At 37.7% G+C, this 17,836-nt stretch overlaps 2 protein-coding genes across 2 annotated transcripts in view; both read left to right on the top strand.

Moving 5' to 3' along the window:
* LOC125235035 (proton-coupled folate transporter-like) overlaps window positions 1-1,378 on the top strand; it is a 28,405-nt gene extending 27,027 nt beyond the window's left edge. The window contains exon 5 of the mRNA XM_048141499.1: window positions 893-1,378. Within this exon, the coding sequence (XP_047997456.1) occupies window positions 893-992 (100 nt within the window). The 3' untranslated portion in view covers window positions 993-1,378. The remainder of the gene's footprint in view (window positions 1-892) is intronic.
* Window positions 1,379-11,694: 10,316 nt separating this feature from the next.
* Window positions 11,695-17,836, top strand: part of LOC125235034 — a 48,138-nt gene continuing 41,996 nt past the window's right edge. The window contains exon 1 of the mRNA XM_048141498.1: window positions 11,695-12,860. Coding sequence (XP_047997455.1) covers window positions 11,897-12,860 — 964 coding nt within the window. The 5' untranslated portion in view covers window positions 11,695-11,896. The remainder of the gene's footprint in view (window positions 12,861-17,836) is intronic.

Genomic DNA, 17,836 nt, shown 5'->3' with positions numbered 1-17,836 from the left:
ACGTTCATAGACTTCATAGTTAAGGAACGGAATTTAGATTTGTGAGGTTCTGGTGGGACCTCCGTAACTAAATTGGTTAAGAGCAATTACCGAATTCTTGAAGCTGCTGGTTCAAGTCCCGCAGAAGCGTATTTTTTCCATTTTATCCCTTAGCTTAGCACTCGTACATAAAAAATGTAGTATCGTTAGCAGACTTTTATTTATTTCTTGTTCCTAAAAAATAGTTCTGATTAAACAGCTTGTTCTATATATTCTTATCTTAATTTTCATGCCATTTTTAGGGTTCCGTGGTCAACTATTTATTTAATAACTATTTTTATTTTTCACTTTGTCGGTGTGATTGATATACATATTGGTACCAAATCAAATTTCAGCTTTCTAGTGCTAACGGTCACTGAGATTATCCGCGGACGGACGGACGGACAGACAGACATGGCGAACTATAACGCCGTGTCTTGCGTGGGCGACGGTCGCGCGATGGTCGCGCGACCACCGCGCGACCGTCGCCCACGCAAGCCACGGCGTTACTAAAATAATTTTTTGATAAACCTCACATTTTCGGAAATAATTTATTTATTTCTTTATTCCTTAAATTAACATTAACAGCCTAGCTAAACATGTCAATCGTACAGGAGGGTATAAACATGAATAAACATGGTACACTTATATAAAATAGTGTGGCGGAACATAAAGTAGGTACATAAAATAATACTCACACGCTCCTAAAGTAAAAAAAAATCTAGAAAAATTATTTTTAACTTCATAGGTTGAACAGTTTTTGAAAAAAAATACGGGAAACTACGGAATCCTACACTGAGCGTGGCCCGACACTCTCTTGGCCGGTTTTTATATAATAAATGTAGGTACTAATAATTATTATTTTTGTCCACAGAACTCTGTACGTGATATACAAGAAAGAAGAACGGGACAAAGTAAAGAACCCCGAAAGCAAGGAGAGATACGCCCATGAAAATGATGTTACTGCCTTCTGATTTTTATGAAATTGAAAAAAAAAATGGATTGTGTCATTTGTAATGTCGCGCAGATTTGTCAAAAGAATATGGCGTTATGAACTAAAGCACTCGACATCTTGAATGAAATTATCTATAGGTACAGTCAACCAATTGGAACTCTAGGCCACTGTAGAACTATGTCACTGTGACGTTATAAATCAGATTATAAGAAATCTCTTACTGCTTGTCATTTTGACATGGCTGTAGAGTGGCCTAGGGTTCCAATTGGTTGACTGTACCTACTCATATATAGACAGTTGGCAAAAACGGTAAAGATTTCCTTACTCATAAGGTAAGTTAGCGTGATATTGAAACGTCTACGTATCTAAGAACCCAATTAGATGGAGCGCGAACTCGTGCTATTTAAATTAGAAAGAAAGAAAGAAAGAAAAAATATTTATTTGGTATAAGAACAGTATAGGTACAACACAATACAAATAGAGTGAACCGGTATACCAAATAGGATGCCGCTCAGCGTAGACCATGTCTAAGAGACACGGCACTGATTTTCAGGGCACCCATAATTAAAACTAAACTTAAAACTACTTATGACAAGATCAAAACAGACCATACATGGAACATACAGATCAATAACAGAGAGAGAAGAAAAATCAAGTATCAGGACTCATTCATAAAGAAAGAGAGAAAGATAGTTAGTTACATTGCGGACCGTTCAATAGATACAATGTAGAACACCAATCAAAACTGCAAAGTAATATAAGGCCTAATTTAGACGGCGTGCGAACTCGCATGCGATTTTAGTTACATTGCGGGCTGTTGACGTTAGGTACATACAATTTTGCACAGCCATCAAATATCGCAATGTAATAAAACTCGTATGCGAGTTCTCGTACCGTCTAAATGGGCCCTAACTCGCATAGTTCTCGCACCGTGTAAATGGGCCTTTAAGGTAATGTTCCGATATCAATTCGAATAGTGGCATTATTTACTATTCGCTACCTATATATTGTGAGTATGGTTAGTAAGCTCAAAAATCCAAACTCAAGGTTTGTCAGCGGGCCATGGAGCGTAGTATTTTGAGCGTGAAATTAACCGATCGCATTAGGAATACAATACTGCGCTCCAGAACGGGAATAACGGACGTAGCTGCAACTGCTGCCAAGCTTAAATGGGACTGGGCGGGGCACGTCTGCCGGATGCCGGATGCCCTGTGGGCCAAGATAGCTACACGTTGGGTACCACAAATTGTAAGGCGTCACGGTAGACCTCGCCAGAGATGGCGCGACGAGCTTGACGCCTTTGACGAGGACTGGTGGGAGACTTCAGGGGATAGGGATGCGTGGAGGAATTTGAGGGAGGCCTTTGCCCAAGAGTGGGACAATACGGGCTCTTAATAATAATAATAATAAGCCCGCAGGGCAGCTTGTGGCGAGCTGTTGGGGAGTGACGACCCCACGGACCCGAGTGTTCCCGAGAGTCGGTCAGGGTCTCCGTCTCCGGCGTGTCTTCGCCGGCCGGAGTGGAACCCCAAGGGGACCCGCAGGACTCTCAGCTCTGGCTTGCCTTCATTGGCCGTCCAGAGAGGAACGTCTGAGCTGTCGCTCCAGGGGTGGAAGTGTTAAAGGGCATAACGCCGCGAGTAACTTCGGAGAAAGCGCAGCACCACCTCTCGACACCCCTGAGCCACTCATGCCGGTGTTGCGCCTGGCCGTCTTTAAGATGGCAAATCAGGTGCCCATCTACCGAGTGGCGAGTCACCGCCTGCCTCGATAACACTGTATTTACAATGTTATGGTAGGTGTCCCGAACTCTTAGCAATAGCCCAGTCTTATTTCCATCCAAATCTAAACCATAGAACAGGCATCTTTCCATTTTCTACAATAGTTCAATGCCTGCTGAAACCGGTTCACGGGTATCTATTCATGTACCCGTGAATGGGTTCCAGCAGGCGTTCTACATGACATCAAAGCTCTCCAAATGGCCTCTACGTGTTGGATCTATATCCCCACGCACGCCTTATAAATGACCGGGCTCGAAAGACCCGAGAGTTTTAAACGGAGATACAAATAATAATAATATGGTTAGTAACACGTCCCACTTTGTCGGTTACCATTAGGACCAGATCTATTATTTTTAGCGGCTTTATAGCAATCGATGTGGGACATTTTCCCGTCAACACTCACATATAAAAATTTGGGGACACCTTACAGATATGCGCGACTGGTGTTGAGTGGTGCTGCCCTCACTTTGTGGGCTTTTCCATGTTAAATTGTATGGTGTCAAATCAGTTCCAACGGCCGCCGCTAGCATTAATGTTGGATATGCCCGTAAGATGACGTGTATTTGTTACAAATAAGCGCCACTCTATCACGCACGTTGCTAATAGCCTACTTGCCTTCTAATCAAATCAGCATCTTTTTAAGAACTGTCAAAACGAATTTGAACGATTTGCTAATATGGAATTATGCCGAGTGACGTCACGGTCAACTGATTTACTTTATATCTTTCTCTCTGATCATAACATAGAAATTGGGTTTAACAAAAATTTCTGTACATGTTTTTCTTATAATTATCTGATGCTTTCGTGTATGGAATAAAATATTTTATTTTTACAGGCAAGTAGCCTATAGCGACGTCCTAATGCTTCAGTTGATATTCGTACCTACATCATTATAGTCATATTCTAAAAATTACAGTTTTTATAAATTATACAGGTATATTAAACATGTACAATCGGGTAACTCACGTAAAATTGTTGAAGGTCGCTCGACATGTTTCGCTCCGTAACGAGGAGCATTTTCATTCCGAGCGACCTTCGACAATTTTACGTAATTTTACCCGATTTTACATGTTTAATATGTCAGTGTCTCACGGTAGTTTTATTATTAAAATTAAATAGGTAGTCTACTCTTAAAAATAACAATGAGCACGTAGTGTAATGTAAAAAACGAATAAATTGTAATATATATTGGAAAGTTGTTTTATTCTTACCTGACGACGGCAACGTAAAATGTGTGTCTTAGAAGCCGTACGCATATTATGACACACGTACACATTTACAATTTATAATTCGTGGACCCCCCTATGTAACGCTTTTTTGTATCCCTTTAACATGGATTGTCACATTTAGTATTGACCCCCATCTCCCCATTACGCTGTGACGTAATATATGGATGACGCCTTACGCGCCTAAAGTCCTGACCACTAGGCCACCCGCCCATCGTGGAACCCGTTGAAAAATCTCTAGTGTATGTTATCTCTGATGAGGGAAGGTGCCTTTGATCAACTCTAAGGGCGAGCTTGCTTATTGTTAACTAAACTCAAAATAACGCCTAGATAAAGTTTCACAGCAATCACCCAAGTTTGATATAACACACGTACATTTTAACGTTCATTTTATTCTGATAACTTGAGTTCTAGTGAACGAGAAGTACAGCACTCCACCAATTAGAATTCACCACATATGTTTATATCAAACGATCAAATGACCAAGCTGCTAAAATAATACCTTTGACGAAAGATGCGATCGGGTCAATACGCGGCAAAAGTAACGCGAGTCACGATTTTCTGGCATTTTCCATTTATTCACGACGCCGACACAAGTTCAAGTGATAATCTATATATAAATAAGTGTTACTTTCCCGATATATGCAGATATCATTTAATTTGCAGCTGTAGTTAAAATAAACACGCAATGAAGACGTGACTCACGTTAGTTTTACGTGAATTCACCCGATCGCTGATACCACAAGGTACGTGTATTTTGGAAAATCACAGGAGTTCTGATGATGAGTCAGGATGAAATCATTTACCTACTTCACAGTTTTAGAGGGTGAAGAGTTGAGGTACCTAGTACTTATAGGATACAATTGTACCTCGATACCTCCACGTGTTCTTGAAGTTACAGGACCCTAAGGCCTGATTTAGACGGCGTGCGAACTCGCATGCGATTTTAGTTACATTGCCGGCTGTTGAAGTTACATACAATTTTGCACAGCCCTCAAATAACGCAATGTATTAAAACTCGTATGCGAGTTCTCGTACCGTCTAAATGGGCCCTAAAAATGATAACGAATTAAAAGCTCTAATGGTATCGAAATTGTCATGACAACTGCCATGTCGTAAAAGGTGTTTTCCTCTCAAGTTATATTTTTGTGTCAATTTGCCTCTTATCTGTCAGAAATGCCGTTAAGCGTCTTAATTGCTGTTACTCCAACACCAGAGTAAAAGAGCTGATGACAGTAAGCTACTCAAATATCACTGGGTTGACAAAAGGGTTCAGAGATCTAAGTATGGGCGCTGTAAATGGCAGTTTGTGTAAGTAGTTGGGCACGTCACAGTTGTTGTCATGATGTCTAAATCTGTAATATAATAAAATCCATTTGTTTACAGGAGCAAATTTGCATATAGACACTAAGGGTCAAATTAAACGGTACGAGAACTCGCAAACGAGTTTTATTACATTGCGGTATTTGATGGCTGTGCAAAATAGTATCCAACCTCAACAGCCCGCAATGTGACTGAAATCGCATGCGAGTTCGCACGCCGTCTAAATCAGGCCTAAGACTCATTCGATTTCGAATTGAGTTTTAGAGAACGTAAATTTATTCGGAAATACTCCTACCGCACAAAAACCAGAGCCAAATAACACTAGACTCATAGTGTTCTAGAGCTCTTGTCGTTGCGTAAGATTGCTAGTACAGCTACTTTTGCTATTACTATTTTTCATTAACCTGCTCGTCCGCTTGGTGCATCCTCTTGAAATAAAAACTTAAGTTGCCCACTGCTGGGCAAAAGGCTCTCCTCACTTCTTCCACTCAACCATGTTATGTTAATTTCTGCCAATCTGAATTAATTCTATAATTCCAAGTGTTCCCTCCATCTTTTTTCGTCTGTCTGAAATTCCCTTCTACCACATTTCACTCCGACAAATCCTACATCTGTTTTCTGGATTTCAGTTCCGTGTTTCTGATTTGACGACTTCTACATTGCAAACACCAAATATGACGTTGGAATAATTTGAGTTTGGATTTATACGAGTACAATACAATTAAAAATAGACTACTCTTCGTACATCTACTCTAACATAAGTTGAATGCTCGGTTATCACAGTAAACACAATGGATGAAAAATCGCTTATCTCGGATAAACATACTTACTTCACAATTTACAAATACTGAAGTAATTAGATGAAATGGTACTTGAAATTTATCACCGCATGGTTTGTTAAAGAGTTATGGAGAAAGGAAGACTATTATGTCAATTGCTATGAGATATACATTTGGACATTCTTCAGAAAATGTAGGTAACTAAAGCTTTAGCTATTACTCCCTTTATAGTGCATTAACGATACAAGTGCGGAAAAGAGGAAGTTCGAAACGAGTGGCGATAAATTAAAACACGACCATCTGTATAGAAAATATTTTTCGTTAATAAGTACTAACGAAGAATGATTTACATATTAGGATTGACGATCTTCATATTAAGATTCGTAGTTATCTCAATTCTTTGTATATCATATCATAACTACACTGATGATGCCTACATTTTTTTTTCAAATGTGTATTGACGTGATATCATGATATTAAAATAAAGAAACATGCCATTTGTTGTTATAAAAAATATTACAAATATTTGGGGAAAATATGATTTTTGCTACTTATAGACTGCGAAACAGTGCCATCTAGTTTTATCCCTAAGCTCTTCATGGGCCTTTGACATATGTCGACATATGACAATTATATGATGTATTAAGTAGCGTCCGTAAGATTGCGGCACTTACGCAAATGACTGGTAAGTCCGATGCGAGAGCGGCAGCCGCGGCCGCACGTCTGACAGGAGAATATCTTGCCAGGTGACGAAGGTGGGAAATCAGCGCGTTGGTGTCTCAGTTCTCGCCTAGTGTGAAGGAGGTTGAACCATGCTTCATCGTGAGCAGCGACTCCGTGGCCCATGGTTTTCCTCCAGTGGTCGCGGTCTTCAGCCTCCTTTTCTCAAGCGTTGGGATCGATCCGGAAGGATAACATGTCTTGTTTCGCACTATCCTTGAAACGAAGCATTGGTCTCCCAACCGGTCGTTTCCCGTGCGCTTTTTCACTGAGGAGACCTATATAAAATAGACCCATACATTTCAGGGGTAGGTACACTTTTTTTGTGTGGTCTTCGTCAGTCCCAGTATATATCGTCCGTGGCACTACTTGTATTATCACAGTATAATAAAGAGTACTATCATACAGTATGGCCACTCCCGCTCCCCGCTGAAAGTGCCGCCCGTCGGTTACCTCACAGATACCGCTTGTCAAAAACGCGAACAGTCGATCTGAAATATCCCACTCATACAAGCATAGTACGTGTTCACCTAAGGAACGCGCCTCTTTCATATATGTAACGCCAGCGTCCGAGGTGTGAGTATAATAGAGTCTTTTATTTAATTAAATAGTTTATTCGGTCGTGTTTATTTCGACGACAGTGGCCAAATGATGAGGTTTTTTAATGCCACAAAATGTACCACGTTGTCGGTTGTTTATGAGAACGATTTTATATTGAAGCTGTATTGACAACCGACAATAAGTATTATTTTTATTGAAAATGGCACATTTGTTTACATAATATAGAATTGAGGTTAATGATATTAATATTTCTGAAGAAACACTTGTGAATTTATCATCAAAGAAAAAACAGTAATTACTTACTTAGCTTGCTATTTACGAGTACGTGAGTATAAGTATTTTTTATAAATACTGTACATACCTCTATACTATTTTCCACATAAGTATTTAAAAAAATACTTAGGTATAGATAGATAGATAGAATACTCTTTATTGGCACACCTCAGCAAAAGATACAGTGGAGACAAAACAAATGATTATAAATAGAGGCAGACAACAGGCGGTCTTATCGCTAAAGAGCGATCTCTACCAGACAACCTTTGGGTAGCGGAAATAACAAACATAATCAAAAAGAGTAGGTGCTTCAAAATAAAAATATCGATACCTTTGGGTTCAATTGGCGTAAAGGACAAAATGCAGGTTTTCAGGAGAAGCAAAAAACAACTTTTTTTTTAGAAAAATGTTTATATCTTTTTTGTTTTTTGACCTATATTTGTGACGTATATAGAAAAATATGTAGATTTTTAGTATCCTTCACCTAGTGTAGCAACTGTAGTGATAAACTAAACGGTTTAGAAGTTAGATGGTTGTAAAGGACACGTCAAAATGCTATGGACGTCCTTTACACCCACGATTTTTTTGAACAATTAGAGTTGATAGGGTCGTAAATGACGGTCTTAGATGATTTTTATACAAATTCGGGGCGTAAATGTAACCGGAATGGTACAAATGGCAACTGTTTTTAGCTTAGTTTACAATTGAGAAACATGAAAAATGTATCAAAACGTAGTTAATGTGGCATAGAATAGCCACATTAGTGTTACAGTGTATATTTATCTAAATATTTAGCAGAGACAAAGAACAAGACTATTTTATATCCAGTTTTGCAATAAAGAAACAACATTTGCTTAAAAACTATCTAATATTTTGGAAAGTTATTATTTTAGTACTCGCCGCTCGGCTGTCTCAATAAGTTACGCATTCAGTATTTAATTCTAGCAGGAAAACGCTTTCGTAGTTTAAGTAAAACACTAATTGTAATCACGTAAACTTTAATCAGCAACTGTGAATAGTAGACTATATTAATACGACAGTAATTTTAAGTCTAAAGTAGAAAGAAGTTTTAAGAATCACTAAGAGTTAAGTACTTATTTATAAACGCAAGTTAGGACGCGTATACAAACTGTAGTCAAGACTACCTACTATGTTGATTCATATTTTTGATAATTTTAAAACAGAAGATTGTTATTTAGTCTTAAACCTGTTAAATAATAATAATTTTAATTATGAGTTCAATCCTAGAAATCAATCAATCCTAGGAGTCAATACTTTAAGTACCTGGGTACATAGTCAAGTCACCAAACGCTAACGCTCATTCGCTAGCGAAACGCACCTGTTATTGTCGCAGTCGCACTAAATGTTAGTATAGTCTACTGTTAAAGTTTACTGCCGCCATAGCTGAATGGCAATCGTCGACGACAGACGCCGACAAAAATGCAGTCTGGTGCAATACGCAAGAGCGATAATATAGCTACGAAATAGATATTATCGTGAGCGTTTGTGCATTTGGGTACGTACCCTGATTACCATAATGTTTTTTTTAATTACCTACATCTCGCCGCAGTATAATAATACTACGAAAGCGTTTCCCTGCTAGAAGTAAAGACGGAATGTGTAACCTACTGACTATTCAGACAGCGGTGAATACTAAAAAAATAACTTTGAATTTATAAATTTAAATAGATATCATACACGAAAGAAAAACCGACAAGGCCCACTGGTGGCCGAGCCGGGAATCGAACCCGGGTCTTCAGCTTACGCGGCTAACGTCTTCACCACTAGACCACCCGCCCGCCGTGGTACCCGACGAAATTTCTCTAGTGTATGTTATCTCTGATAACTTTGAATTTGTTGCCAAAGTATTAGATAGTTTTTAAGCAAATATTGTTTCTTTATTACAAAACTGTATATTAGTCTTGTTCTTTTTTGTTGCTAAGATAGCTTAGATAAATAATACACTGCATTAAACTGATGTAGAGCTATTCTATGCCATATTAAGTACGTTTTGATACATTTTTCCAGTTTTTAATTGTAAACTTAGAACAACATTTGTACCATTTCAGTTACAATTACGCCCCGACTTTGTATAAAAATCATCTAAGACCGTCATTTACGACCCTATCAAATCATGGGTGTAAAGGACGTTATAACATTTTGACGTGTCCTTTACAACCATCTATCTTCTAAATAATTTGGTTTATCACTACGGTTGCTACACTAGGTTAAAGATACTCGTAATCTGCATATTTTTCTTATACACGTCACAAATATAGGTAAAAAAAACAAAAAAGTGGGTTTATCTTTCTCTTGAAACCTGCATTACATGTCCTTTACGACAATTGAACCCAAAGATATCGATTACAGTTGCGGATAAAATAATTTTAGTGCTGGTCGTAAAGGACGAAGAACAAAAAACTTGTCCTTTACGCCCAACTTTATCACACTACTATAGAAAGTGATCCTTAGAAAGTAAGGGCTTAAAGGGCAACAATATATAACAAGGTGACTTGCGACTATATTTTTATTTGTAGATTTCCTTTACGACACAAATAATAATTTATAATTAATGACTTGATATTTACGCCCCTTCAGAAAAGCTATTTTTCCAAGTCCATAGTAGAAAATCTTGGTCGTAAAGGCAACTTTTTAAGAGATATCGAAATTTTAACTACACAGATCGATAGCGCTTGAAATTCTGAACAAAACTGTATATATAACTCATTTTCGCCAAAATGTCCTTTACGCCAATTGAACCCAGAGGTATCGAATTATCATAATAAAATTATTCTAATGTCCAACACACAAATACAATTAGGTAATAGGTATGTACAGTTAGCAACAATAGTTACTTGTTTTACAAAGTTGTTTAACTGCTTGGGTCCATATTGATACCTGAGCAAGCGAAATATTCCAATATTGAACCGTGAGCATAGCGAGTAGCCATTTTATAACAGACTGGTATAATGGTACTAAATTGTGCCTACATAAAGCAAAATTACCCTTTTCTCATGGTAAGCCACACACATTACAGAACTCGGTCAAAAGAGCAGAAATTACATAACTATTTAATGGCCGTAATACTACGTACGACCGTGTTAAACAACCTAATGGCTATAAAGTTCCAACGAAATGAGTTTGTTTTAAAATGATTTGTTGACAACTTGACAACCACAATTAGCTAAAGAGTTTAAACAATTTTAATATGTATTTAATGAAGCAAATACACTTGCTCAATATAAAGCAATTTCCATAGAAAGTGCCACGTGATCTCAGGGTTATCAACATTGGTCGGACACTGTGCCGATCGGGCGATTCCGGCGTCGGTCGGCTCGTATTGCTACATAGCAATCATTATGGTACCATGAGGCGGGCCGTAAATTTGTTTGGTTTATTTTATGCTATCCTGTAACTACATTTACAGAAACTGTCGTTGTGTAAACACACCGTCTTCCCAACACCTCCCGTTCCAAAATTTAAATGTGTGGCTAAAATTACAGTATACCTAAAATCAAAATAAGCTAAAATTAAACAGTTAGGTACAGCGGGGCAAATCTCGACTGCGGGCAATTGTAACTAATCAGTTTCTTCCATTATTACAATATGATGTTGAGGTCTGCATGTATCCACTGAACACGCCTACTATATATAACCGGTGGACACTCTATTTAATAATGCAAACATTGTAAAACATGGGAAAATGGACTAGTTACATTTGCCCCTCAGTCAAGATTTGCCCCTCTGTACCTTATCATAATCAATTATGCCTCCGTATAATATGATATCAATTTAAAATTCCGCAGTAAGTTACCCATTTACCTATTTGAAATAGCATCGGGATCTATAAATGTTTGTTACCTTATGTTTTTATTTCTGTTATTGTATTTAACTAAATTAAATTATAAAATAAAGATTGCGAATGTATTGGTTATACAATATTGTTTTGCGCGTTTAAATAATTGCAGTTACGCTAGCGTTATCAAGAAAAAAATCGTCGATGAGCAACGTAATGAATAAATAAGCAGTAAGACACCGCATTATCGGAGTCAGGGATGCAACGGCGCTCGCGACGCTCTTTCGTAACGCTCTGACATTTACTCAGGTTTTTCGAAAACGAAACGACAGTTCAAAAGAACACGGGTTAACGCGCCGTAGTCATACGCGAGGCGGCACGCTATCAGTACGAGTAGTGTGTGAACCCAATATTACAACAACTCTCGCTTTTACTGCCAATCCGAATGCCACAAGATCACCGACATGAGCGACAGGCGTTGGGCCGAACTCACCAACTCCAAAACAGTTCTGATGGAAAACCAAAGAAAAACATGGGCCGAGAAATCCAAAGGAATACTCAAGGACATCAGGAATTTTTGGATAGAAGTCACCGTAGAACCATGCTTATTTACTTACATGCTTTGCACAGCACTTTCGTCGTTCGCCGTGCAGAATATGCATTTGGAAAAATCTTGTAGAGTTAACCTAAATTATGGGACTGAAATTTGTGACAGAATCAGGGACCGGAACGTCACAGGATTGGATGAACAAATTAAAAATATTGAGACGTTAGTGGCTCATGTGGTCGCTTGGAAGTTCCCGCTTCAGACTGCCATTCCTGCTGTGATGGTGCTTTTTGTTGGAGCGTGGAGTGATAAGAACAAGAAAAGGAAGATTTGTATATTATTTCCCATGATCGGAGAGATTATTGCTAACAGCGGGCTGCTTTTGGCAACTTATTATTTTCATGAAGTATCTCTGACGGCGACGGTGCTTATTGAAGCACTACCAGCAGCGTTTACTGGAAGTTATATAATTATATTTATGGGCATGTACAGTTTTATGGCAGACAGGACGTCTGTGGAGAGCAGGACTTTCCGTCTAGGGCTTGTGTCGATTTGTATCAGCTTAGGGACGCCAGTGGGGACCGTGTTAAGTGGAGTGTTACTAAGAATTCTGGGTTATTACGGTATATTTTCGTTGCTGTTAGTGTTGCATGTTTGTTCATTTTTATACGGTGTTTTGAAACTTGAGGACGTTGTGTCTCCGGAAGATGATCGAGGTGAAGGTTGTGATCAAGAGAACAAGTTTAAGAGGGCAATAACTGAAGTGTTTGGGCTTGTTGTGAACACAATGATGGTGGCCTTCAAACCGCGGGCATCTGGAGGACGTTTGGAGATATTTCTCATACTTGGACTGTACATCATTATGGTCGGCCCATTATACGGTAAGTGAATTTATTAATCCGCGTATGCAAGGGTTTTTAAAAATGAGTTTTCCTCGTTTATTTTTGTCGCGAATAAGTTGCTACCTACGTACTTAAGCATGATCTGCATGATGAAACATGGTAATTAGGATTGTCCATTTTAAATGCAAATAATGAATACTCCTTGTCTTCTTTGTTTATACCCCATAAATTCTCTGTAAAACAGGTACTTTGTCAAAGTCACAGTAATGTTAGAAAATCTATATTTGTGGATGTATATTTAATTATGAAGTCGGTAAATTCATCGATAGTTAATATGTACCATTTAATACCCACCTCAATCTTAGCATACCTAGGTTCTGAGTCATGTCTTGACCTATGCTAATAATTCGCATGGTTGCCAATAATTTGAAGGTTAATTAGTTTGCTCGTTGTATCCTTAGATGTAGTAATTTTATGAATCAAAATGATTAAAAAAATGTTTCAAGGTCGCCTGGCGGGTACTACCTACGCTCGGTGTGCCCATTACAATTTGTAATTTACTTTAAAATCGTCAGAGGTACTCGTATCTATGACTGCGATTTCTTTAGCTCTGCGCACGCCTCCGAAATTTCCGGAACACCATTGTTCCGTCACGGGAAAGACTGCTTAACAACAATTGTCGTATTGGCATTGAATGGTTACAGCAAAACCTATTTTTCAACTTAATTTGTTTTACTAATCAACCGAATAACTAGATAGTGTTTATAGAGAGAGACAGAGTGGCACCATAAGGGTTCCTTTTGTACCTTTTTGGCACGGAACCCTAAAAAGGTCAAATTGTCAAAACATTAGCTAGCTTTTAAGTTAGTCTTAGTTTCTTATATAATTATCTAAATAGATATGTATTAGTTTTAGTTTTATACTTCGTTATAGTTTTAGGTTAATTTGTATTCTAAGTTTCTTTACCTATATACTAATGATACCATGAAACAGAGATTCTAAATGTTTTAAATCAGTATAGAGATAGAACTTGTTAGCAATAACATTAACTGGAAGAAATCCCTCAAAGGGATAAGTTCGCCTTTGTACTATTCTTTACTGTAATTACTGTGTTTTTTGTTATTCATTGTACAAACAAGTTACTACTACTACTAAGGGCCACTTGCACCATCGAAAATGGAGGGTTAACCCACCATTTTATATGGAATTTGACAGATGACAGCCCACTAATCCTAAGTTAAGTGGTTGGTGCTAGTGGGCCTAAGTGTTAGTAGGTACAAGGTAGGTTGATGACCCTTCGTGTGCGCTACCACAGATAATTAATTGATTTTGACCACCCCTAATAGTTTCATGAAATACAATACAATACAAATACAAATACTCTTTATTGCACACCTCAATACACGAAACAACATAGCAAGTATAAACAACAACTTAAGAGGTAAAACAAGAGGCGGTCTTATCGCTAAAGAGCGATCTCTTCCAGACAACCTAGGTAGTGGAGAATAATAAATTTAACCTTGTAAGTAGGTGTACTAAATGTAGACTTAGAGGAAATCTAGCACAAACTATACTACGCAAAACAATATACTACACACATAAAAATAAAATACAATACATAAACATACAAATACATAAATATATAACAAATTACATGCCAGCTATAGGGGACATAAGTCTATCAAGGTATCATTGATCAATGATCAGATAAAAAGTGAAGCTTGAGAAGTATCTTAAAAGAAGTAGGAGATTGAGCGCGTCTAATATTTAGGGGTAGGGAATTCCAAAGCTGCACAGCTTGAAATGTAAAGGAGTTGTTATAAAATTTAGACGAGGACGACGGAACGGAAAGAAGCAAATTCTGAGAGGACCGAGCAGAACGGAGATAGCTGAAACGGTTCTTAAGATAGCGGGGAGTCGTTGGGTTAAAAAGAATGGAATACAAAAGGGACAGCACGTGAGAGTTACGACGAAAACGAATAGAGAGCCACTTGAGCTGAGCTGCTTGAAATAGTGCCATAGGTTAGTTTATAGAATATTTTATGCAGTGCATGAAATAAAGCACCAGAAATAAAACAGCACGTTTAAATATAAATTCTATTATAAGTCAAAGAGAAAGATATACAGTAAATGAATTGACCGTGACGTCACTCCTCAGTATTTTAAAGTATTTAATTCCATATTAGCAAATCGTTTTACAGTTCTTAAAAAGAAGCTGATTTGACTAGTAAGTAACTAGCCTATTATAAATACAACACGATTCGACCGTGAACTTCTGTCAAACTTAATCCGTTTTGTAAGACGCTTCCTAGTTTTTCATTTCTGTACGTTAGTACTATTATATACATAGTGACCTAACTACCTACGTAATAAGACATCGGACAGTATCGATGTTGATGAACTCTTGACTTTGAACCGCTCTTGCAGTTATAGGATCTGTAATTGTTGATACTTGAGATACCTGACATTATGTCGGCGATGGACATACTTATGAGTAGTCAACTGATCTTACTATTATCTTATTGCTACGAATTTAAGCTATATAATTGGTGTCTCAAATGTGATACTGCTACAGAATATTGTTTGGTAGGAGGTAGGGCATAGCTAATGATATTCCGCTTTGTGTGTAGGGCACAGCACAGCGGATATCATCTTGCTCGAATCTAAAGCAGAGCCCAACTGGGGAAGTACCTCCGCCTAACAGAAGACCACAGCCAAATAGCACTAGACCCTACTCATAGTGTTGTGTTCCTGCCGGTGAGTAAGGCTGCCAGAACGAGGGTGCAGTGTGCTGGTGACGGAAGTACCTACGAAACTAACCTGTTCCGTCTATTGTCCTTTGAGTCGTCGGAAACCCAAACCCTCCTTAGAACTTGTACACTCTTTTTTGCTGTGTACTTAACCAAGTCGCCATGAGCCGTAGCGAACGCCGGGATAACGCAAGGAAACCTCCTTGCGTTATCCCGGCGTTCGCCACGGCTGATGATAATCTAACAGGCTATTTCGTGCGGCACGTCCACTTTAGTCTTAAGAGGATAAATGTTTGTATTTCTATGTGTAAGTAGGTATTCCAATAATGACTTATCTTTTATTATCATTATTTATGTTCCAAAAGATTAGGATATTGTATTATATAGTAAATTTCATATAATTTCTACCTATTTTCGTGCTCAAGTGGATTGTTTTCGTTTTGCTGAAAATTTTACGACAATGTGCAGTAGTTATTTGTTTTACAAGGGGTCAAAGTAGTTGTTTAGCCGCTCGTACTAATATTGATACTCGAGCTAGATAATGATTTTAATATTGAACCAAGAGAGTAGCGAGTAGCTTGAAAAGTTGGAAAATCTTTATTGGTTTCACGTCACGAAGATTAAACAAATTTTGCCACCGAGTGAAAGACAAAAAAAAAACACCAATTGACACGATGAAATTGCAACTTTCTCATTCGTTTTTGAAGAATCAATCATTGTGTTCCTGCCAGTGAGTAAGGCTGCCAGAGCTCAACGAAGGAGCGTTGTGCTGATGACGGAAGGACCTACGGAACTAATCTGTTCCGTCTACTGTCCTTTGAGTCGTCGGCAACCCAAACCCTCCTTAGAACTTGTACACTCTTTTTTGCTATAATAATATAATATTATCAAAAAACTATTTTAGTAAACCCTTATTCATTTTTAAATACCTATCCAACAATATATCACACGTTGGGGTTGGAATGAAAAAAAAAATCAGTCCGCACTTTACATGTAGGGGCGGGGGGGGGGGTACCCTAACAAAACATTTTTTCCACTTTTTATTTTACCACTTTGTCGGCGTGATTGATATACATGTCGCAGGGAAATGGCCAAAACAGAGATTTGAACAAATCTCTAAGGGATTTGATCAAATCACGCAGGATGTCAAAATGGAGAAACCATTTCATCATTTCTCTAGAAAATTTCAGTCATTTCACTAAATCCCTGACTCTGTTTAGTGAAATCACAAAATCGACCAATAGACACGCTACGTTTTCTCATTTCACTAGATTTGTTTAGGAATTTGATAAAATCCCTGAACCACGTCAGTAACTTGACGAAACGATCTTATAAAGTCAACTTATTTTATCATTTCGCTAAACAAGTTCAGTGAAAAGACAAAATATTTTAATATATGTGAAAATAATTTAAAACAATTTTAGCTTTGCTTATTGACTTATATTTTTTTTTCTTATTAATAGAAAACTAAAACTCTTAAAAACGGATTCAATTTTACCATTTCACTAATCTAGATAAGGATTCAATCAAATCAAGTGACACAGGCAAGAGTCTAATATATAAAATAAATCTAATTATTAGATTCTTGGCTTTGTCATTTCACGAAACCAGTTCAGACATTTGATCAAATCACCAGTTGAGACTTTATCATTTCCCTAAATTTGTTTAGGGAAATGTTAAAACTAGTTGACTTTTTGAATTCGTTCCGTCAACTCACTGTCGTGGTTCAGGGATTTTATCAAATCCCTAAACAAATCTAGTGAAATGACAAAACGTGGCGTGTCTATTGGCCGATTTTGTGATCTCACTAAACAGAGTCAGGGATTTAGTCAAATGACTGAAATTTTCTAGAGAAATGATGAAATGGATTCGCCATTTTGACATCCTGCGTGATTTGATCAAATTCCTTAGAGATTTGATCAAATCTCTGTTTTGGTCATTTCCCTGCGACATACATATTGGTACCAAATTTCAGCTTTCTAGTGCTAACGGTCACTGAGATTATCCGCGGACGGACGGACAGACGGGATCTCTTTCTTTCCCATAAACTTATTGGTCAGAATTTCGTTAGTCATAAGTTGTTATTCATATATTTTGTGGTCATAAACATCACTAGTCATAATTTTTGTTACGAATAACGCTTAATGGTTCTAACATTAACAACCCATAATATTGGATGCCATAACCTTAAAGTCATAAAGTTGATGTGTATAATTTTTTAAAGCATATCAATAATTATTCAGAAATATTATAAGGCATATAGTT

Source organism: Leguminivora glycinivorella, chromosome 16 (assembly GCF_023078275.1).
Source record: "Leguminivora glycinivorella isolate SPB_JAAS2020 chromosome 16, LegGlyc_1.1, whole genome shotgun sequence".
Lineage (NCBI taxonomy): Eukaryota > Metazoa > Arthropoda > Insecta > Lepidoptera > Tortricidae > Leguminivora > Leguminivora glycinivorella.
The sequence above is the reverse complement of the archived record's forward strand: the minus strand, read 5'-3'. Positions and strand labels throughout refer to the sequence as shown.